The sequence below is a fragment of the Anoplopoma fimbria genome, chromosome 13 (assembly GCF_027596085.1).
Source record: "Anoplopoma fimbria isolate UVic2021 breed Golden Eagle Sablefish chromosome 13, Afim_UVic_2022, whole genome shotgun sequence".
NCBI lineage: Eukaryota > Metazoa > Chordata > Actinopteri > Perciformes > Anoplopomatidae > Anoplopoma > Anoplopoma fimbria.
Window position 1 is genome coordinate 8,748,634 of NC_072461.1, and position 24,618 is coordinate 8,773,251.

Here is a 24,618-nt window from a genome sequence, read left to right on the forward strand (position 1 = left end):
GCGATGTGAAGCTGCGCCAGGTCTTTGTCTCCTCTTTACATAAACAGCGCCCTCTATTGTTGAAATATCTCTACTGTAATGTGTAGAGCCCTAATTACATTTATATTCAATAGATTCCTCCTAATTTCATTTCAGAGAACACTTCTAAAACAGTGATACTTTATCCAGCCTTCCAATTTAGGTGTGAATTTTACTGATGTCAATCAATCTGAAAACAATTTGTCCAAGAACATTTTTTGTAGAAGAAAAGGGATTAATCATTTGTAAGAAGAGTTATCCCTTAAACTTTAAGGGATAACTCTTCTTACAAATGATTAAGGCTTAAAGCCTTCTAAATTGGAAAGATTTAGGCTAAATATAGACTTAAACTTTCTTGTTATTTAGAAAGGGAAATCCTTATTTTTCATTTGCTGATTATGCTCATTAACTCTTGTATATCATGAGATGTTGTACCTTGTATTTTCTGCATAATTTTACATTCATAAAACAATATAAACAGGCTCCGAAGCCAAACCTCTCATCTGATAAGGCTTGTTATAAACATTAGATTTGCTTGTGTAATTATTATTCATTATTTAATTAATTCATTAAATAAGTTGTGCCTTTACAACGTTATTCGTGAATATTTAGCAATATACTGTTTGAGTGCAAATAATTCATAAAAAATATATAACGTAATAGGCTTAGTGCCTCTTAGTAGCCTATTTCCGTTGTGTCTCACTTTTGGTATAACCCTCTAATGCCAATTTGAGGGAAATATCAAACACCCCGTCCCGGTTAAGAATTGGTATCGTCCAAACATGGCCGCGTCTATTTGGAAGCGATGTGTGACTGCAGCTGTCAAAGTTAAATGTTTATCACCGTCTCTTTCAGGTAAACACATCTTGCATCTGCCGACAACAAAGCTATAGTTGTATATAATTGCATTTTGTTCTTTACCTTCTATTTCTATGGTTTTTCATTGTCGTTATTCAGATGTTTCAGAGCTAAATGTCTCCAGTTCATGTTGTTAGCTAACTGTAGCTAACGTTATGGGAACCATTCTGAGGTTTCAACACGCAGTTTGCTGTTGTTGAGGTCTCTTGAAGTAATGATAACCACCTTATAGATATGTTTTATTTGTATCTACATGACCTGGTTGATTGCTTGTCTTCGCAGCCAGGAGATGGATACTCTCAGCAGCTTACACAGATACCAAAGCGTGGGAGGCGAGAGAGAAGGATCCTCAGAACCTGGGTAAGAGATACACTGGTCCAGACAATGAAAACTACAGTCTACAACGTGGATAGAGGTCAGGATTTGTTGGCATTATCCAGAACAACCTAATTCGTGACCTATTCCATGTACAGAATGTCATTAATCAACCATGTAACCCTGAGTGGTCTATTGAACTATTAAATATAGTAAGATATTTCACAGATACATTTCCCATGTGCACTGATAATGTTAAAACAGCTCTCTTTAAAGCCTACTGTACTCCACTGCATACAGCCCACTGGTGGTGCAGTTACAGTAAGGCAAACATTAAAAAGCTTCAGGTGGCTTTTAATGATGCTTTTAGAATCTTGCTCAAACTCCCAAGATGGGCAAGTGCAAGTCACATGTTTGTGACTAGAAATGTTCCCACTTTTCATGCTGTATTGAGGAATTTTATTTACAAATTTACATGTCGATTGATTGACTCTAAAATATAATCATAAATGCCAAAACAATGTGACACAAGGTATTCCTCTTGTTTGTGGAAACTTTGGAACAGATGTCTCTGTCTTTTAACCAGTTGGTGACTTTTGTACTGCAATGACTATACCTGTGTCTTCGTGTTCTCGTATTCCCGTATTATATTGTATGTATTTTTTGTTGTTTTATATGGACCCATGTGTCTGAAATAAAAAGGTTGAATATTGAATATAATGGTTTATAATAATGATTAAAACAATAATAGTAATAACTGCGTTTATACAGCTATTAACAAACACGTTACAAATTGCTTAACAATAAAAGCAGGCAAATAAGAACCAAACAAAATAGAAGCTATAAAATGGTTCAAATAAGTTTAAGTTAAGTTTAGTATAAGTTGCATCTTTCAAATTCAGGCCAAAGGAGACACATTTATCTCCTGCATGTGAGGTTTTTTAGTCGGAAAGTATAAATTGTAAGAGATGCAGCCCCAAATTGGGAACGTCCTTACTTTTTGGTTACCGACTGAAGGTATTGAAAAATGTCAAGATCCAAAAGTTGCCATTGAATGACCTGATTGTCTATTCTGTAATTTTATTATGTTTCATTTTGTCTTAAGACAAATCTAAAGACAGAAGTAAAGCTTGTTTAAGGTTTTTTTTTTATTGTGTCCTGCTATAATATAAACTAGTTAAACTTGAGATAAAATGTGATGTGTAGTTTACATATATCCACACCTAGAAGTAATGTTGTGGGTGATTTTATGTCAAAAAGAATGAAGGCATATTTTTGTTGCATGTTGAGCTGCATGCAACAGTCGAACACGAAACGTTACAGTGTGTGCACTCGATCGACACAGGGTGGCAGTGTAGCACTGCGCTCTCATGCTGCACTGATTGGTAACTGTTCAATAGTGTGGGTATAAATATAAACAGCCATACAGTAAAATACACTCTGATTAGATTGTATAGAACATGATGAACTTGTTATTGTTTTTGTTGGTTTCCTTACAGCTGTACTGGCCACCACTATGGACAGGACATACGACAGGAATCTCCCAGTTAGTTCTCTGACTGTGTCCCGGGTAAGCTCTAGATTTAAATTGCCTGTATTTTATTTGTTTTTGGTTAACCTGTCACTCATAAATCAATAAATAAGTTTGGATTTGATGACAGTGGGGACAAGGTTTTCCGTAACTTTATATTTTCTGTTTGTGTTTCAGTTTGTTGACAACATTTCATCCCGGGAGGAAGTTGATCAAGCGGAGTACTACCTTTACAAGTACGAGGGATCATTTTACTCTTTCTGCACCCGTTTCTGCTGCTTCCTTGGTTTTGCGTGGTACCAATGTTGTGTGGGCTTTTCTTGGAATGAATTGTCTGTTTGGTTTTTCTGTTTTGGTTTATGTTCAGTCACATGCTTTTCTTTGTTCGAGGCAACTCCAGACCTTTCCTGTTTACTCCTTCCTCTGGAATCTGCACCCATTCTTGTGATTATAAGATTTAGTAAATTTCCCAATCGCACCCTTGTTCAATGCACATTTATTTTCATTTAATCGGGTGAGATTGAATCACTACTTTTCCACTTTGGAAGCTTGTAAATCGTAATGATTAAATTATCCTTGGTGTGATTAGACTCTTGGATTTTGGTTATAAGTGCTAGAGTTTTTAGGAAGAGCCTTTTTTTGGTTCAGCAACCAAAATAGTTTCTTGTGACATTCAAATTTGTTCGCATGTCATCTGCCCTCTTCCTCGCGTCTTTCTTATCATATCATCTTGCACATTGATAAAGCAGAACTGTGATCAATATATAAAAAAAGGAAATAAATTATGTTTTTCATCCCTCCAGGTTTCGCCACAGCCCAAACTGTTGGTACCTGAGAGACTGGACCATTCACAGTTGGATCAGGCAGTGTCTAAAATACGGGGCCAGAGAGAAGGCCCTGCACACAGTTAAAAACAAGGTACACAACACATTATAAACCCTCCTCATATTTAAAACCATAAACTGAACACAGAAGACTCTTTGGTCAGTGTAAAGGAGACTCATCTTTATAATCAGAAAGGAAATCTGATCAGAGCTTCCTGACCAGGGCCGACATCTGCAGTTATCTAGCAATGTGAGCGATCACAGATCCAATCTTAACCACCCAGATGCATTTTCAAACTGATCTGAGCAGCACAAATTACATCAAACATGTTTGACATTTTCACCAAAGCTTGTGTACTGTTCCGGAATGAGTCCTAGTATCTGGGAGTCACTGAATTATTCCAAAAGCAGAGACATACAATAGGCCATTACGTGTTTACAGTGAGGACAAACGGAGCATACTCCGTCAGTATGGCCGCCTCTGATGTTGTGTTGGTTGGTTGGTGTCGTGTTATTACCAAATCATGAATGGTAAAAAGTCAATGTTCATGGATAAATAATGTAAAAAAAACATGTGTGTGTTTGCAGGTCCAGTATGGAATATTCCCAGATGACTTCACCTTCAACCTGCTCATAGATTCTTACATTATGGATGGAGACTTTCAAAGTAAGGTTTTCAGCATGTTTTCAATCAAACATTTAGAAAAAACAGGGTTCAGACGAACTGAAATGAAGTACAATCTATGCTGACACATTCTTGTTGATGTTAAATATTTCGAGGAGTGGGAACAGGCAGTCTGTGAAATCGCTAAAATCATATTTCAAACATGTCTTTTCCTTGTTTGAGACAGAGGTGAACGGGAAGCGGGAGTCTTTTTTCTGCAATAACATGAGAAAGTAAACACTATATAGTTTTTGGCAGATAGTGAAGGCACATAGTTGGTATTACAGTTTGCATGTTAAAGTTCTGATTACACTAGATAAAATCATGATTTCACTGTTTATTTAGTGCTTATGTACTTAAAACTTAAGTATTGCAACTCACATCAGTTGTTGTTGTTTCGTTATGTTTAATGAATTGATCCTCTGTAGCTAAATACTGATATATATTATTCTTCTTTGTCGTACATTGTTTTTCAAAAACAATTTAACTCACATTTATGTCAATTAGTGGTTTCTGAAAATGAAACTGTTTGTTTGCACATTTTCATTTTGCACGTAAAAAACCTTAGTGGAAATGTAAAAAAAAAAAAAAAAAAAAAAAAGTGGAAGTTCTGTGTAGACCATTAGGGAGATTTACGTTCCTCGGATAAGTACATTAAACAAACATAAATGCCATGTTTTTATCACGTTCTCAAATTTTGTTTGCGATAATGTGTATGGTTTGACTGGCGCTCTTCTCTACTGCAATGGTTTAATGAGACCCGACTGGTGAATTAGTGCTACCAGCTGTTTATTAACCCCTAATATTCAAATGACTTTAGTGGATGAAAAAAATGTGCATTCATTTGCATCTTCTTCAGATTTTCTGGATGTCTTTTTAAAAATTTGTACTAAACTTGAAGGGTCTTGGCTATTTTATGGGATTAGTTTACAATTAGAAAAATATAGAATAATACTACACTTTTTAGTTTTGTAAAAGGTGACCATTGCGCAGTGAGTTGAAAAGCATCACATTCAATCTCATTTTAAATTATGATAACTAAGAAGAAATCCCTGAAAATGACTTAATGTGTTTTGTTTTAAATGTACAGGTGCATGCTCTGTGGTTGAAGAGGTGATGCTTCAGGAGGCCTTCGACCTTCCCTCCACACAGATCCTGTCTCTGTACGCCTTGGGCAGTTACCGGGCAATGAGACCACAGCTCACCGTGAGTGAAACACAACACATCAGCATTTGATTGTCGCTGCAGGACTATCGAACGTGTTCTCTAATAATGCTCACTCTTGTTCCTCGCTGTGTTCAGGTGTCAGAGGAGCGGGCGTTGGGAGCATCACTGCTCATCTGTGGAATGAAGCAAGACAACACCGTTGGCCTCAGTGCTCAGCTACTAGGCAATGCTCTGCTAGGTGCTAATATGAGTTTCTTCTCCCACTGTGTTGTTGTATTTTTTTAATGAGATTCAGCCACCATCCTTTCATTACACCATTTGTTTCATTTAGTCTCCTTCTCCTTCCCTATTTAGGCAAGGTGGAGATGTTAGAGGGCATACATGCCGTGTTCAAAGGGATGCCTCTCTTCTGGGGCCACGGATATCTGGGCCGAGCGCTGGATGTCATGGAGAGAGTGGCCACTGCTTCTGGTGACGTCAAGCTGTCCAAAGACACAGTAAGGGCTGAGAAAATCAAGTTCAAAGTGTGTGTGTGTGTGTGTGTGTGTGCGTGCGTGTGTGTGTGTGTGTGTGTGTGTGTGTGCATGCTCATCTTGCACAAAACAAATCGTCTGAAAGAAGAAATTGTTGTATAGAAAAATGTATGTTTTAAGATCTTGATGATTATTAAGCTGTTTATCATTTGCTTGTTTTATTTTGTTGATCCCTGCCTGGCATCATGTAACCTCACATAAAACACACCATAGTGATGGAAACAGCTTTTTTAAATTTGGGGAAAAGAGAGCACTGGTATCAGATCAGTTCTGGGTATCAACAGATAGCCTGAGTTGAAGTAATCTGAATCATGGGATACTGTTGGATTGCTACATCCTTAACTGATTTATGTCACAAAGAAACAGAAAACAAAAAACTAAATAGGCTTTGGAGAAAGTGAAAGGCATATTATTTTTTTTTTTTTTGATGAATGTAAGCTAGACATTTATTCCTGGTTCTAGTCTTTATAATCGATACACACACACACACACACACACACACACACACACACACACACACACACACACACACACACACACAGTAGAGACAGTTGTTACTTTCCAGGTGGGGTGTCAGACACACACATGCTGTCATATTGTTATTTATACATATTTGCACCAATGCACAGTCGGGTGTGGCGCCTCTAATCCGGCCTGTGCTGTCCAGTCCAATAGCCCAGTTTTGTCCACGTCTAATGAGATTTTGAAGAGCCTGGAGCACAGAAGACGTCTGTGAGAATCATTGCAGTAGGAACTCAGCGGCATATGTCAGACAGCGGCACAGCAATAATGTAGACAGAGCAGATAACACCGTAGGACAGAGAGGAAATATTACATCTCAGATGAAGGTGCTGCCGCCTCAGGCGATAGTTAATCTTACTTCTTCCCAAGATTAAGAAGTGAAGTGTTCAGCCTCTTTCGTCATGCCTGTAATCTTTAAATAACAAACTGCATCTTGCTAAAATGTGTAACTTTTATTTAAGACATTTTATATAAATTCAGATTCGCTTTTCAGGCAGTAACAGCTGTTTCGCAACTGCACTTTACATTGATTTTGTGAACATAATAAATGGAAAATAATTATCTCTCTGCATACTTAAAGTTAATTTTCATTGTTCTACAGCTGGACTACGTGAATGACTTGCTGCAGGAACTGTCCTCTACCTCAGACAGCGACTCCTCTGGAGCCGAGTCAGCAGGTGAGGAGGAGAAGAAAGAAGTCACCATAGATGAAGACGATCAGGCCGAGCAGGCTAAGCTACCTCAGTATGTCAGCAGATTCAAGGTGGGTGTTTGTTGGGTACAGCAGGTGTGCTTTTTGTATGGAGCAACTGAATTTACATCAGTTTTCCTTAAACGTAAACGTGTGATAAACAGTGTTTCCTGTCATGACTGGGAGTTTTACATGTGTGGATAGTGTACTTAGGTTTTTTTTTTTGGTTTTTTTTAATTGATTCCTAAACATAACCGTAACTTAACACACAATCAATAGTCTTAGTTAAATTACTGTGTTTTTAATGAAAAACAAAACAATTATCTGCTTTAAAAAATGGTCTTCATTAGTGGTTAAGACATTAAAAGTGCGTCATTGTTACCTATGTTGAGATAAGACTTTGTAGCCTCAAGCAATGTCCATGCCAGTGAGCTGTGCAGCAGAAAGCTGGTTGGGCCATCTCCATGTTTTTAATAATAAAACAACTATTTAGCAGGCAGGGAGCAGCCTTCTCACTGATACTGTTTTGTTAATTTAAGATTTGTCAAAATGCAGAGGGAAATGCCCATTTAATGACAGAGAGATGGTTTTATTGGTGACTTTCTGGAATGAAAACATTGCTCCATATTAACAGTGGTCAAAAACTCAACAGGTCAGTGTCTTTTAATGTCTGACTAGCCAGGACTACAAAAACATTTTCACAGATGCACAGGTCTACAGCATGTGCAGAACTAAAGTCTGTGGTTCACAACAGTAATGTTTATGTATTTATTAAGTCACTCAAGATATTTAGATAAACTTGTGATGAGGTCCCCATTTGGTGCTTCAACCTTCTTTTTGTTTTCTTGCCTCTTCAGGAACTGAGCAGCCAGCTGGAGTCGGAGGGTAAAGTGGACTCAGCCTCCTTCCAGGCCTCAGTGACCGCTCTGGCCCAGCAGAACCTGGCCGCTGCGGAGAAACCCGACTTGGAGCAGTACCTGAGCCGAGTGCAGGCCTGGGAGGCCGAGAATAGGCAGCTGATCGCGAGAGAGAAAGAGATGAGGGTGAAGGCTGAGCAGGAGAAACAGGAGCGGTTAGCTGCCAAGGCTGCAGCCCAGCAGGCGTAGAGACCAGACATAGATGGGGCTGAATCAAGATCTCTGAACTGTCCATCACGTCTGCACATTGAAAAATTGTTTAACAGGAGTTTTATGTCTCTAAAATGGAGAAATGTCATCTGCTCGTGTCACTAGTTACTTTTGTATATATCAATGATTGTGTGCTCATGTGATATGTAGGTAAGTATGGCTCTGTTTTATAGAATTAAACAGGGCAAATTAAAATATATTGTCGAAAATAACACATTTCATTTGTATCAGAATTTTTTTCTCACATTTTTTGTTTTTCTGGAATGATATCATTGGAACGTATGCACACATCAATTGTTAAGCCTGATGGTGGGGTGACCTCATGTAAGCAAAAAGATCTTACCATCACATCCTCCCACTCCTTTTCCCCTCTGCTCTCAGTCGTCTGTACGTGTGTGTTCGTGTGTTTTCTGTGCGTTCCTGTGAGTTTTCTCACAGGGATTGAAAGGGGTTTTGCACTGAAGGATTTGCTGATAGCCGATCTAGAGAGAACCAGATTCTTTGCATGGAGAGGAATGCATTTATAGCCAAAAACATTTGCGTTCTCTAAGGAAAACATAAATTATGCAGTATAGATCCTGATAACTATAACAATACACACAGGTGAACATCTGTATGAAAATAACATGACAGTGCAGCATCAGCTGATGCATGGAAATCTGTGCATATTAACTGTCAAGTAAAGCCTGAGTTGTTTAGACTTAGCAGAAAGATAAGATAATAGATCTCTGGAGAAGAAAATGTTGTTGTGGTTGTTCACATAATGCAGTCATTCAACATTATGTTGCAGCTATTCAGTATTCAGAACATGGTCTTGGGAAACAGCCTGGTATGCAGTTGGGGATGAATGAGCGGCACAAAATGCTGAAACACGAAGGCTCCTTACTGACTGCTTTGTTGAGAGCAGCTCTTCACCCATTCTCAAGGTTTTCTAATATATGAGCATTAGAAATGTAATTTAGCCATTTTATATAATTACTCATATTTTGTCTATTTTGGATACTAATCGAAATCAGAAGCTGTATAATCGGAAAAGCTGTTTATTGCCAAGTACGTTACACATACAAGGAATTTGGCTAGGTGATTTATTTGTGCATAACAGTAAACAATAAACAAAGTGCAAGTATAAGACATCATTTAAAAATAGAAATATGAAAATGTACAATAAAAATGGTAACAAATATACAAATAAGAGTACGTTAAAACAAGTATACAATAAAAGTGTCAAAGTGAATCAGAATCAGCTTTATTTACCAAGTATGCGTGCGCATACAAGGAATTTGACTTTGGTTTTTCCGTCGCTCTCAGCGTACATATAGAAATAGACTGAAAACAAGGACAGCAAAGTAGGATAAGGGAGGCATAAACATTTAACTTCTACATACAAGTATAAATATAAGTATTGTATATTAATAAATAAAAGATGCGCAGGGGTGTATAACTGTGGGAAATTGTCCAGAGGATCTAAGTGTCAATATGGAGTGGGTTACTTATATCAACCTCTTTTATTTACTTTATCAACCTTAGAAAGATCACAAATATCAACTCAGGGTCAACGTAGCTTACTCGCTTAGAGCCAGTTGGCTGTATTATAACTAAATGGAGGTTTACACATGAGTAGATTAAAGAATAATGTAAACTCTGTTTGGATTATAGAGTATGGAATGTGGTCAAAGCATCTGACCTGCTTTATAACAAAGTAACTGGTAACTTTTGAAATCTCACAAAACCGCACGTGCCTGAGTCACAAAATGCTAATAAATGGTTTAAGGATCAAATTAAATCAGTTTATTCATTCTAAACTATATGAACAGCATTACTGTGGCTCTGAAACATATTTATTGGTGCATGTATAGTCATTGCTACATTTACAAAGGGTCAGAAACAGTTAAGTTAAATACATAGTTTGATCTCCTAAAACTGTAATATTACTTTTACCTAAAATGTAATTATCCAAAAGAAAAGTGCCACTATATTTTCTCCTTACATGAAGTCTTTTATCTTATAATTGCTTATCTCCAAAGGTCATTTTTTGTGTGATGCTAATCTCCCACTGTTAAAGCTTTGGCTGTGTAAAATCTGTGGACAATGAATTAGCTTTAATCCGCAGTAAAGAAAAATAAATTCATCATCCTTTGTCCTCACACTCAACTTAAAACCACTGATTTAAAAGTAACACAAGTGGTTTTTTTGGCCGTCATTGCAGGTGTTTGAACAAGAGTCAAACAGGTGTGCTAACACCGCCAATGAAATCAATCAGGTGGGATGCGAGAGAAACAAACAGTCAGGAAGTTTGACATTCACCTGAGTGGTTATCTGATGCCCAGAGCCCAGGTTTTTAAAGACCTCTGTGTGTTTTCATGGAGAGGGAGGAGTGGTTTGTAAGGGATATGTGTCATGGGTTATTTGACATATGTAAATATTACAAAATCTGGAAGAGAAGAGGGGATGCATTAGACATGATCAGTGTTGAGCCTGGACACAGAACACCTGCTACTGTAGTTAGAAAACATAGAAGGTTTATTTCTACTAGGAAACCGTATTAGTAGAATAAAGGCACTTCAGCTGGTAAGAGAATTTATAATAAAGCCAGCACATCCTCTCATCTTTTAGGTTCAGTACGTATTATCAACTCTGAACAATACTTTCTACAAAATGCCTGATTTTGTGTATTTTTATCCTTTTCATGTAAATACAAACTTTCTGTGTTTCTTTCCCCTCATTTCCTATCACTTAAGTCAGCATGATTAGGTTCCTATTTTTGATTTTGTAGGTGTGATTTATGTCTGAGACGGATTACAGGATAAAATGCTGCTGCTCGTGTTGCTCTTGGCTCCAGTGAAACGTGTTTATTAATCTTTCATTATTCATCAAAGTCAGCTGCTTCATGTTTAACATTTAAAGAGATAAGTGAAAACAAATAATGGTTAATTTGTCTGTCTGTTTGCTTTGAGGGTATTCGTGGCTTTTATGCGTCCTGACACTGTTGTATTGCTCACATATTAAACAGTAATAAATTAGGCTGGCAAGCAGCCGTAATTAGAAATTGGATTTATTTGCTGTCTGGTCCATTTGTTATTTTGTCATCATCAGCTGCTATATAAATATATAATAAGCAGATTTTTTCAATTTAAAACATCTTCTTTGTAGTTTGTAGTGTTAATCAAACAATGTTGAAATCCCTTCTCAGTCTCAAAACTGTGACTATATTTTTTATGTTTGTCAGTTTGATATACAGTATAAATCAAAACTTGATATAAACTGTGAGTCATATTATGTAATTGGTTATGTTTACTACATAAATACTCCTTTGCATTTGTGATTTATAGTATCTGCTGCTTGAACTGCTAGTCAACAGTTGCAAATAGTCACAAAGTAAGTAAGGTAGCATGGCAGAAGTTCTCATAACTCCTGGCCACATGAGCCAAAGCTGTTAGTGTGCTCAATATGAACTTATTTGTTAATCAAGTTGATGGCAAAAGTGTTTAAATACATGTTCCCTAATGGCCCTAAAGTGTGGTGAAAAGCCCACCATCATAGAAAGGGGAAAGATGTAATGTTGCACTCGGTTACATGTAAAGTGACAGACATCATTGTTTGAACATATTCAACATTGAGCTTGAGAGAGAAGTTCAAACCCTCAACACACCTAACCAATTTTTGCACAAAGTAGGTCTGTTACAGAAAGTTACAGATATTCATAATTATAATTCTACTATAATAATTGCTGCTGTTATTATAAGTCTTATTATATAAATAATTTATGTCATATACATTGAATGTGTTGTATCTCTGTTATGCTGTTCATTCTGTACACATGACATCTATTGCATTCTGTCCATCCTGGGAGAAGGATCCCTCCTCTGTCGTTCTCCCATAGGTTTCTTCCTTTTTTCTCCCTGTTAAAGGTTTTTTTTAGGGGAGTTTTTCCTGTGCCGATGTGAGGGTTCCGGGACAGAGGATGTCGCATGTGTACAGATTGTAAAGCCCTCTGAGGCAAATTTGTAATTTGTGATTCTGGGCTATACAAAATAAACTGAATTTAATTTAATTGAATAGATATTGTTGGATGCAGCCATAGAAATAGAATGGGATGCAGCCATCCATTCATGGGAAAAGTAAGGGGAGCGGAGGTTTCAGACTAAGCTTAATGATGGTCTCAAGTAGATCATTACAAATGCCAAGTGAAAAACATGTAATGGGATGTTTGCTCAATAACTGACACGTCAAACATTACTATAAGATGAACTGCATTTACTGCATTGCATGTCATTTGGGATTTTTTTGACATGATGTAAACTTACAACTGCATTTAGCAGTTACTTATAATGTAAAATTTGCAGCTGAGTCTGTAACTGTAACTGTAAACACACTAGACATATGGTGCTGCCCGACATTTCCAGTATCTCTCTCGACCTCTGACCACTCAGTGCAACAACGTGTGAGTATTGACCTAACGCTGAGGTTATGTGGCTAAATCACGTCTGAGTGTCTAGGGATGACGTTACCATCAGGCGAGACATATCACAGCTGTCCCTCTGGAAGCAGCACTGCAACTCTGTGCACAACACTAACACTGCCATGATCAAAAATTTATAAAAGCAACAAGATAAAAGATAAAACATGGCTGATTGCTTCAGGAGAACAATGTATCACATGATTGTTTTGATATATCATCAAAGAGAAATGATCCTGTAAGATATAAGCAGCATATGTTGCAGTTAGGCAGCCAACAAAATTGATGATTAATCAGTTTAATCAGTTATGCACATTTTGTTCTCCTTTAATCATCCCATCAATCAGTATCCAACATTTTTTATTTTAGCTTGTTATTTTTATGTAGAGATTAACAAGATTTTTTTAAAGGGCTTTTCATAACGATTACACATTTTTATTGGGGGTTTTACATGCATAAATCGAATAAAACATTTTTTTTAACATTTCAAGACTATACAAATTGTAAACAATATAGAAGTAAAACGAGGCACGTGTTAAAATTTAGATTATACAATACTCATACAATACTTATACAATAATAAGGATCAAATTTAATTAAGTATAATATTAGGAGAGAACAAATTTGAATTAGGGATAAGCTACTACTGGGTTTTGAGGAAAAAAATTAACTTTCTGTCCTCATCATGCATGTTGGTGAGCTTTAAAAATGGAGATTGGTAGATTTTGTTACCATTTGACAAAGCCTATTCTAGCTGTTTACCCGTGACCAGTAATCCGTCCTCATCTAACTGTCAACAAGAAAGTGGATAAACGCATTTCCTAAATTGTTGAACTATTCCTTAAAGACTTAAAATGAATTACAACAGAATAACTGATCTAGTAAATATAGTGCTTGACTTAACATGGTGCTTGGTGCCGAATCTATCTGCTGGCTGCTCAGATGCAGCTCCTCACTCTTGTAAGCATGTTGGGTATCATTTTTGTACTTGTACAAAATATTTGAACTTATCAGAGAAGGATTATCTGCTGTCAGACTGATAGCCGATAGGTTCCCAGATCACTTAGAATGTTTTATTAGCAACATATTTGCTTCAAACAGCTAATATTATGGCTAGCTTGATTAGTAGTAAACTGGCAGAAAAAGTAAATTAACAAATTGACGATCACAATTAACAGCTAAACCAACAGTGTACCCACAGATAATGCTACAACAAGGGTATTTGGGAAGCAGATAAAATATTTCTGCCAAAATTTGCTTGGTCACAGATCTGACCAAAGTCACAGTTAAACTGTAACTGATATGCACCCTTGCCAGTAGCTGTTGCCATAGCAACATGATGTTCCAATGAAACCAACTGCTGGTGGCAGATTAAATTGAAAGAGATGTTACTTAAACTGCAGGTCATGAATATAAAACTCACCTTCTCACTAACATACACTGTACGTCAGTAATCTGAATGGAGCTGTAAGTTCCCCTGCATTTCAGTGAGCTGGCACAGACAGAATCCAGTGTGTCCAAAACTAATTCACAAACTCAGTAGTTGGAATATAAATGAGCTGATTAAATGAGACACCGTGCCGGTCGGGTTCTGCTCTCTTGTTTTTGTTTGGCACTTTGGAAGTAGGTTTGCATCATTTTCCTTAATTTATTCATCATCAGCAAAATAACATCCTTTCTTCTTTTTTTCCATTGTGCTCTAATGGGCAGCCAGGGTACCCTGGTCATGTAAAGATCAGCAGTAAATGTCCTTAATTTGGATTTGAGTTTCTGCTCCTTGTTAATGATTGCCACAATAATGTCTACAACCAAATGGTCCACTTGTTCAGCAGTGATAGGGCTCACAGTTTGTCCAAGGAAACTAAACAGTTTGGATGCATTAACACGTTTGAAGCATCTTCCCATTATGTTGCTGTTTGACTGTTGCTATGATATGAGTCATACCCTCTTTAGGGATAAACCGTCCTGCTGGAAGGTCAGGAAAATTATTCTGTTAAGTTTAATGCAAAATGCGAAGCGCATAATTGTGCTCTTTGTCATTTTGACTTGAATGAGCTTGTCCCTGCATGCTTTTGTATTGTGGCAGGCTTTAAAGTCCTGAAGCCTCAAGCGTAGACTAAACTCTCTGGGTTAGATGACTTTCGCTAACTGTATTAACAGAGGTGTTGACATTGGGGGGATGTTTTATGCTCAGGTCATTCAAGGTCATATTTACAGCGGTTGCATACTGTGAATCTATATCTTCAAGGAGTTAGAGATCTGATATGATTACATTTGATGACTTAGAGTCGACTGCCCAAACAAATTAAAGACTGTTTAATGATATGCTCGCTGTGAATAATTTCAAAAAGCAGACAAAGCATTTCTGTTTTCATGTTGGCATCACATATCAAACTCTGTGCCAGTTCAAACTGTTTACATCTGATTCTCTTTGTTATGCTGAGTGAGATCGCATACGGATGTTATCTACAAATCTACCAGACCCCAGAATAAACACGTCCAAACTCTCTAAACTTTCCATTTACAAAAGGACTGCAAGCAGGGTGTGAAGGACAACAACCCTCCCACCTTGGGCTTTATTCTCAAAAATGTTGGGAATCCCAGACTTAGGTTGAGAGGAGTGACGCCACGGATGATAATTAGTTAGGTTACTGTAAACTGCTATATTGGAAAGTAGAATTTAACACTTAAGATAGGAATGTGGAAAAAAAATATCTATATTGAGATCAAGGTTCATTACAACAAGTGCTGTTAACATGCATTTGTATTTGACACAAAGCAACCACCTTAAATAACCGAACCAATGTTATTGCATATTGTAAACCCCTATAATTTACTGCCAAACAATTTCTGAACCAACGTTGCTTTTATTTTTTTTATTTTTTTTAACGTATATTAGTTTACACATTAGTGAATGAGTGTTTTTGCAACCTTCCAGGTAGCTACTTTGATTCTTTCACTAGAACATGAAAAACAGATTGAAAGTTGAGATAAAAGTTTATTTTTGACTTCATAAACAACTCTTTTAAATGACTAGTTTGACATTTAGGCAAAGTTGGCTCAGTGTCTGTGTAAATATGTCGTTGGAGTAAGCAGCTTAGCTTACCATAAACGCTGAACCAGCAACTTCCTATCCCAAGGTACGCCAGTTGCCTGGCAAAAGCTCACTGTTTAAAGAGACAAGATGTAACATGTTTGCTAGTGAGCTTTAGAGGTGCTGATATGTGATTTAGTTCCTTTAGAAAAGAGCTAGGCTAGCTCTCCGTTTCCAGTCTTTATGCTAAGCTAATTTAGCCAGCTGCTGTACAGACTTGTGCTATCAACCTTTCCATCTGACTCTCTGCAAGAAAGTGAATGTGTAAGTCCCAAAACTGTCCCTTTAAGCCGATATATTTGAGAAAGAGCTAAAAAATGTGGAAACATTATGGTAACCCAAAAATGTGATTGTTTTTTCAACTAGCTTGAAATTGTCTTCATGTCTGCTTTTCTTATTGTGAAAGTTAAAATCATCAGCATTATACAAGTCAGTTGACAAAAATGTAAATTGTGCTTATACAGAGTCGGTTTTGTCAGTTATTAAATATGTGGGTGTGTCCAGTAAACCTGGATCGAGGACCGTTTTCTTTGTCCCATAAGCTACCAAATGTGTCGGGACATGTCCACAGAGATCACGTTCAACTCTAAAGGTAGCCGTTGTTTTTCTAAACAAAAAGGTCTGTGACAAACCATAATCTCAGGTGAGGAATCATAGGTTCAACCCACATGTTAAATCGAAACAGACACATTGTTGCAAGGGAAATTGTCCAGAGGTACGCCTAAATATTGTGGCCAATCCAGTATGCACACTTACCTGTAATTGCAATTCTTGTGTTCCTCCCTTGGTTATGGCTCTCTGGGTTGCAAGACACAAAGTCACGTGTCTTGCAACCCAGATGAACCCAGATTCAGATTCTTTGGCACTCAAAGGAGTGCCAAAGAAACTTGGCACTCCTTTGAGTATATAAGAGTCTATAGAGCCAACGAAATTCTTTACAAGAATGTAGTAATGTTTCACAATGTAGTAATTGTTTGGCACAGGAATTAAAGCCATGGAGGAAAAAGTGTGTTTTGGAAGTTGTTCTTTCTTTGCTTTCTTTAAACTACAAAGTCCACCACAAAAACAAATGTCCAAACAGGCTGTGCAATTGTCTATCCACGAAACACAGGCGTGAGTTGTATTTACAGGGAAAATTGATTCTTTCACTAGTGCTAGGGGTCATTGCAGTGTTACCACGCTGCAGGTTATCTGACTTCAACAAACAAATCCAGGAAAAGCACATTCATGTGAAGTCTAATCTTTCAAATCTACTTACAGAACATTCTGCGAGGATTGAAAGCAGACACACATGTACAGAAAAACTCAAGAGGAGGTTGAAATTATATTTCATTCATATGCACAGGGTGGCAAACACATTACATAACGGCTGTTTTTCAAAGGGTTGACACGTTAAGGCCAATCATGCTATATACAGTCTACACTCTGGCATGCTTAAGAAAATATGTTTTCTTTCCAAGGCTATACTGCGCCCATAATCACAGAGGGTTTCCTCCTTTTCTATGTTTAAATTAATGCCAGAAAGTGGCAACAAAGAAAACAACAAGTGTGTTTTCCAAGAGCACAGGGTCAGTCTGGTGGGCTGACGTCAAGCAGCAGGGCTCAGGGTCTCGGTTCCTCACTGTTCAACGGGACAGCAGTCGCAGTCTGGCTACGTGGAGGAAACACTCTGAAGTAGTATGAGTGTTTTTGCGCACTCAGATTTGAGCTTTTTGAAGTTATTCAAAGTGTTGGAAATCCTACTGCTTTGACCAAAGAAAACATGCTGCTTTCTCACAAATTATGCAACTGACTGTTGGCGCAGGGTTAGGTACATCACACACTGATGACAGCCACAGGTGTCCCTCGCCCACTGCTGACATCACCAGCACAGCTAAACCCCACCCACCTGAGCATGGTGATGTTGGTGGTTTGCTTGTCAAAGCAAGTCCTGAGCGGGAATAGTCATTCGTTGGAATCATAAGGGAAAGCAACAAAAAACAAGAATCAAGATGGTAGCCGAGCTAACAAGCTAATCTGCTTGAATGTTTGCTGCTAATAACTTCTATTGGCTGTGCAAGCTGTTTTTTTACAATAGTATTCAATAGACAGCACTGTGTTTAACAATGTTGTTCTGACTTATTTGAAAAATGATACAATGGGCACATTTCAGCTATTTTTGAATAGTCCAATAAAGACATGCTCAATCAAAGATAGCGTAGGATTTCTTCCTCGCTAACCAACTGAGGTTCTGCACAGCACCATTGTGCTGCTATTTGTGGTTGGAGGCTATATAGCAGCTAATACTAATGTTGGATCGTTTGCTGTTCCAATACAGTAATGCAGCATTTAGGTATCAAATCCGGTCTTAAAGACAGGGTTTGTGATCTTGAGAAACTAGCAAGAGTATATGTTAGATTTTAAAAATTACCCAACTGAAAAAAAAACAGCACATTGTTGCCAACTCTTTTCTGATGAAAATTAGCAAGCAGCACTAGGTTCAAAGGTCGCTAAATCTTGCGAGAAATTTGCCAAGTCGGCAACACTGACAGCCAGTCCCTTCAGGTCTTCCTCCAAAGCCACAGTGGCATTTTACCACAGGTAGAATGCACGTAGGTGGACAGGCTTATTACAGTCTTGCTACAGCCACAGATACCAGATTTTACTTTTTTTTTCATCATCAGAGCATTTATTGATTGCTGTCGGGATGTAATGAGAATTTCTACAAACATAACAAGCAGTTTGAAGAAGTTTACCAACCCTATAACTTCAAGTAGAACCAGTCTCACTGGAGACTTCCAGGAGTTTTTTATAAATAGATCTTGTCCATGCCACACAGAGTGAATGATCACATGTTTAGTTTCTTAGTTAAAGTCACAAGACCTGCCATCATGTCAGGGACACTGGTGCAGAACAGTGTTTATTTTTTTCACCCCTAAATGACGGGTACAAATTAAATAATGTTGTTGTCATTAACACAAGCTCTTATTGAGACAAAATGTGTTAGAGGACTGAATTTTAATGGCCTGATAAAATGTTCTTTTCACAACATGGTCATAGAACAGGCTCTTCAACTTTGGTTTTCTTAGAAACATTAAGACTGAGCAGAATAGCGGACAGGTTTATGAATATATTTGCATGACATTTGGTAAACCAATCAGAATAAGAACCGGGAACAAATTATTAATGGTTTGATGTTTTGTTGATTATTACCCATAATTATGGAGCAAACAAAGATCACAATTCAATCCTTTTACCCAATAAGTTCCATTGTCAGGAAATCCTTTGAGAATAAACCTGATTTTGTTCTTTTGGTGTTACAGAAAGTACCAGGAGTGTATTTATATGAATCATATTTTATTATCATGTTTTTATTTCCAACATTATCTTTGTTCCAAGCCGGTTCTAACAAAGAACCCATTTTTGGCCTGTGCTATTATCAAACTGTTGACCACTTTTGCTCCAGAAGCCTCAACTAATTGCCTAAAATATGACAATAAACACAATGTTAATTTAATCTTATTGTAACTTTAAAAGCACACATTTACACTTGTAAGAGTTTTAAGTCACTTTTGTGACTTTCTTTTAAAATACAAAATGTTGTGTTTTATATTTTTTGTTGTTCTTTTAGGTTAACTTCTCTGTGATGGTGTTACGAAATATTTCCAAGACCTTCCCAGCACCAGTTTATGAGGGCTGTGGAAAGAAATAAAGGGGAGGGACTGATCCCTGCAGAAAACTAGCCTGATGTCAATGAAACCACTGGTGTCTGTTGGCTGCCTTTACCCTTTACCCTGGTGAGTGAAATGTGCTTCTGCCTTGCAGAGCGGAGGAACTGATAGTTCCGCAGCCAGGATGCTCTGCCGGGGGGAGATCTTTTTTTAGAAGTTGGTTTTAAGATAAGGTGCAAACTTTTTTTCCCCACATTTTTACAATGTTGCCCCGGTTTCTTTTACGCGCAAATAAGTTTCCTGGTCTGGACTGGAAATACTGGCGTTAAGAAAAAATAGTTACACTAGTCTTGAATTGTGGTTAAAGGACATAGCAATGAATAATCACACGATGACAGGGAGGATCATGGTCCCGACCATTCCCTCTATTATGTTCATTTTCGGGGTGGTTGGGAATGTCATCGCCATCGTGGTTCTTTGTAAATCTCGCAAGGAACAGAAGGAAACAACGTTTTACACGCTGGTGTGTGGACTGGCAGTCACGGACCTCCTGGGCACACTGCTGGCCAGTCCGGTCACCATCGCCACTTACGTGAAAGGATCGTGGCCGGGAGAGGACCCGCTGTGCCAGTACTTCGGATTCACCTTACTTTTCTTCTCCCTGGCGGGTCTCAGTATCATCTGTGCCATGTCGGTGGAGAGATACATCGCTATAAACCATGCCTACTTCTACAACGACTATGTGGACCAAAAACTGGCGGGTTTGACCCTGCTGGCGATCTACATCTCCAACGCGCTTTTCTGCGCCCTGCCGATTGTCGGCTTCGGACAGGTGAAGAAGCAATACCCGCAAACCTGGTGTTTTCTAGAGTGGAGGAGCAACAAGACCAGCGAAGCCGCCTACTCATATATGTATGCGGGTTTCAGCTCTCTTCTTATCCTCGCCACTGTTATCTGTAACGTGCTGGTCTGCGCCGCTTTGATCCGAATGCACCGGCGCTTCGTGCGCAGGACGTCGCTTGGGACCGACCTAGGCACCGTGGAGCCGCCGAGGATCGGACGCAGCTTTGGACGTCTGGCCGGTGCAGAGATCCAGATGGTCATTCTGCTTATAGGCACTTCGGCAGTGGTGCTTATCTGCTCCATACCACTTGTCGTAAGTTATTAAGTTTTTTTTGTCCTTTACGCACTGGTCTTTTACGCACATATTTTTGTCATGCATTTCGATCCAAATTAAAGTGGATGATTAGAAAGCGAAGTAAGAATGTATTATTGTTGTACTTAATTACCTTTTCCTTGCCCTTTTTAAGCCACTATACATACAATTTTGTTCATTCTAATCATAATGCACGTTTTACGCAAGACTTTTTTTTACACAGAAAGGTTCTTAATATTTATTTTTTATATGGAAATTTATCTAAAATCGACTTGGTTACTAGAGAAAACGTTCAAACATATTTCTATTTGGATTTAATAACTTTTCCCTGCTCTCTCTCTCCTTGGGTGCTCCATGTTTTCATTAGTGTGCTTTTCACTTACCTCTCATCAACTCAATCTGTATTCTCTCTTTTTCTGCAGGCTCAGGTGTTTCTCAACCAGCTGTATAAGACTCCAGTGGAGCTGAGGCTTGAGAAAAACCCTGACCTACGAGCAATACGTTTTGCCTCATTCAACCCCATTCTTGACCCCTGGATCTACATCCTGCTACGTAAGGCTGTTCTCCTCAAGCTCATTGAGAAAATCAAGTGCTTATTTTGCAAGATGGGAGCACGGAGGCAACAGATGCAGGGGAACTGCCACTGTATGGACACTCATCAGCTCTCCTCGGCCATCTCGAACCGGGACTCACACTCCCTGGCCTCCCACGACCTGCGAGACTTCACCAGCAGCACCCAGACCTTCCTCTACCTGCCAGAGGGAAGTGACGTGTACAAAGGAACCTGCCACGAGGCGGACAGAGTCTCTGGTTCACAAACTTCATCGGTCAGGAACTCGCAAGCTTCTTATTTGTTTGAGCAGTGCAGTGTTGAGGTTCAGAGTAGAGAAGGGCCAAATATAATCAAGGACCTTTCAGTTCTGCCATGCCCAAAAAACCCAGCACTCAAGGTGTCATTGAGCACTGACACAGAGGAGGAGAAATGCATCTAACTTAACTCTGAAGGAGAAAGTTCTCGGTTTGCTCTGAAGTAGATTGTCTACTGTATGACTTCTCCAAAAGTGAACTCTTAACCCTGTGAAAAATCGGGGAAGGTAAATAAAAATAATAACTGACTGCCTTTGTGAAGTTGGGCACATGATGCTTGAGTTTCCCTGCTGTGATCGTCCTGTTGTTTTCTGTTTCAGCACCCAGCTACCTCAAGTGGTGACTAACTCTGACTGTGTGAGCAGATTTTGTCGTTTTGCCCCAAACAGATGTTCTAACAGAGACGACCCACTTCGTGACTCAGTGTCAGTGATGGAAAAGCTATTCTTCCTAATTTCAGCTACTTTGTTCAATCAAATGTGGAAAACCTTGAGTGTAAAGCAGATGGAGCCAGAAATTTAGAATAATTTAGTCACACACTTTGTGGTCAAAATGTAAAATGAAAACAGTATTGAATGTGATACTTATGAGTAATCACTGGCATGTGTGCTGCCATTGTAAGGATTGATTTTGTTTTAAGAAAAAACTCTGTTGTACAGCTCTTTTGAAGGACATGTGTTAGTTCCATGACTAATATACAGTGCAGTATTACTATGTGGTGAACACCAACGTTTTTGTTCCTGGGCTCTGGAATACACACACACATCATCTCAAATTATAAGACCTTTGTGTCCAAAGTCATTAACACTAAATATTATTTTTTCTGCCGCTACAGAAAATGGGCTGTTAATCACTCCAAGTACTAAGATGAAGATATTTCAACACACCTGTCAGCTTGAGAAAAATGATGTTTTAGATATAAAAAATAAAATTACTCTTCTCTAGGAGAAGTTTCTAATCAATAAATCACAACTCTAAAGGGATTATCCACACCATAGAAGTATTTGCTTGATCAGAATGCATGCTCATAATTCCCAGAAAATCAGGACATTACAGAATGTTTTGCATCAGTTAGAACAGTTCATCTTCATTTGCAGTCATTCTGATGATCATTCTCACACAATTGTTTAATTGTCAAGTCAAAATGACGGAAAAGGTCAGGGAGGACAAAGGTGTTCTGCGATCCTATTCTGTGCCACATTTTTTCCAATGACCGAATTCCCCTTTTTAATGTTTGGTTAGTCAATTGACACCTTGAGCTGCACTCTTACCACAATATATAATAGACTGAACTTTTGAACCCCCGTTTGTTTGAGCTTTTCCACTCAAATGAGCTTCATGTCTTGAAGCACAAAGTCTGCCTCCTTTTCCCTGTTATTAAATCAGCTCCAGATTGTTGCTTCATGTCACGGATCACATTTTTGCCTGTCTTGTTTCCCTTGTTGCTGTTCATTTTAGACAAGCTTGTTCGTGTGGATGAATGCTTCATAGCACGCCCCTCAAGATTGTACAGTATAATGATATTTGGTTAAAGGTGGAGTTTGACAAACAAGCCGCCTATTCAACAAGGTCTTTTAATTTATTTTGTAATCTTGAAATTATGCACTTTATTTTGTATTCCTTTTATATTGTATTGTGGAATTAAATATTTGGACCTATAGTTGCTGTTGTATCACTTTCCATATCTGTAAACATGACTTTGTGTGTGCTAAAGTTGAACGGTAAGAACTGAGAACTTCAGGAAGACATACAGTATATGTTCATTATATACCGGAGCTGTAAATTAACGTCCATGCTATCATTAAACGGCAAACATGAACGTTCTCATGTTATCATATATTGTCAACATAAAACGGAAGTTCATAATAAGAGCACCAAGTTTCCCACACTCTCTTTTTCCTGCTAAGGTTTGTCGAGATCATCTCATGACCCCCATTAGCACAGACTACTGGCCCTGAGAAGAACAGGCTTCTCAACAGTTTCTACACAAATAAACGCAAGTTTAACACTAGGTTACAGGTTACGTAAAATTTTGATTTTTCCAAGTCTACATAAAGCCTCTGGATCTTGGTAATGTGTCAAATAGCTAATGCAAGACACACAAAGACTCAGATAGTCTTAGTCTCGGGGGGTAAATATCAGTGTCTCAGGATGTAGACCTGGCCGAGAGAGCTTCTCCCCTGAAACAATAAACACAACCTAAGGCTCCAATTCATTGCAATTAAGCTTAAACAAGCAATGCAGTGGCTTAGACAAACACGTTGCAGGAGTAGTGTCAGATTATCCTCCAGACTCTGGGAACAACACACATCTATTGAATAAAACTGTGAAAAATGGGATTGTACAGTAGCGGGACCCAATGATCCGTTGAACAAGCCCTACACCTGATCTTCTTTTTTCCCCTTACCAGAGTCTGCAATATACCCAATCAAATTATAAATGGACAACCAATGATGTTTCTATTTACCGTCTGTATGAACAGGTTTATATTCCTATGCAGTACAAATGAGAATAGCCTCAATGACCTCAGCCTTTAGAAGCAAGTATTTTCTTTCAATCAGCGATAAATGAGGATTAGTATTGTTGGATATGTTGAGGTGAGAGGTGCCTATGCTTGGGAAAGAGAATCCTCAATCATAAACACGTGAAATGTCATTACGACACCGGAGGACACCTGTAAAGCTGCTCTACATCGTCGGGGTCTTTCAGTGACACCCTGTCCCCTCATCTGCTCACTGACAAACAGCAGAAAACACCTGCTGCTCCTCAACGTCTGCTTTCACACTCAGTTGGAGAGAACACTAAACAATCCCAGTCTGGAAATGCCCTAGAGCCAAAGCAGAACTGATGCAGGCGCTGATAAACAGTATGCTAAACGGTGGAAGACAGGCCATGTGCGTCTTCCCTTAGGTGATAAAAAAAGGAAATGAGACTAAGAGAAAACATGATTCTCTGCAGTGTGTTTATCTCACATTAGTGCCAAGATCATCCTTTGTCCATGTGACGCCAATGGAGCAATATGATCAGAGTGATCTTTTGTACTATCAGAACAACAAGGCCTTGTTTGGTGATAGGTTAACTGGTCATTTCTACTTCTAATTTTCCCAGGATCTGACATTTATGCTAACAGTTTTGATTGGGACTA

The 24,618-nt window shown here is 38.4% G+C and overlaps 2 protein-coding genes across 2 annotated transcripts; both read left to right on the forward strand.

The window, feature by feature from the left end:
- Nucleotides 1-782: 782 nt before the first annotated feature.
- On the forward strand, nt 783-8,460 carry mrps27 (mitochondrial ribosomal protein S27). The gene is made up of 11 exons (XM_054611369.1): nt 783-873; nt 1,159-1,236; nt 2,691-2,761; nt 2,900-2,958; nt 3,526-3,640; nt 4,135-4,213; nt 5,301-5,416; nt 5,513-5,615; nt 5,732-5,874; nt 7,034-7,195; nt 7,981-8,460. The coding sequence occupies exons 1-11, from the start codon at nt 801-803 to the stop codon at nt 8,227-8,229; spliced, it is 1,248 nt and encodes a 415-aa protein (XP_054467344.1). The 5' UTR covers nt 783-800; the 3' UTR covers nt 8,230-8,460.
- Nucleotides 8,461-19,534: 11,074 nt separating this feature from the next.
- Nucleotides 19,535-23,133, forward strand: ptger4a (prostaglandin E receptor 4 (subtype EP4) a). Its single transcript, XM_054610413.1, has 2 exons — nt 19,535-20,606; nt 21,029-23,133. Exons 1-2 carry the CDS (start codon nt 19,827-19,829, stop codon nt 21,596-21,598), a joined length of 1,350 nt encoding a protein of 449 aa, XP_054466388.1. The 5' UTR covers nt 19,535-19,826; the 3' UTR covers nt 21,599-23,133.
- Nucleotides 23,134-24,618: the final 1,485 nt, after the last annotated feature.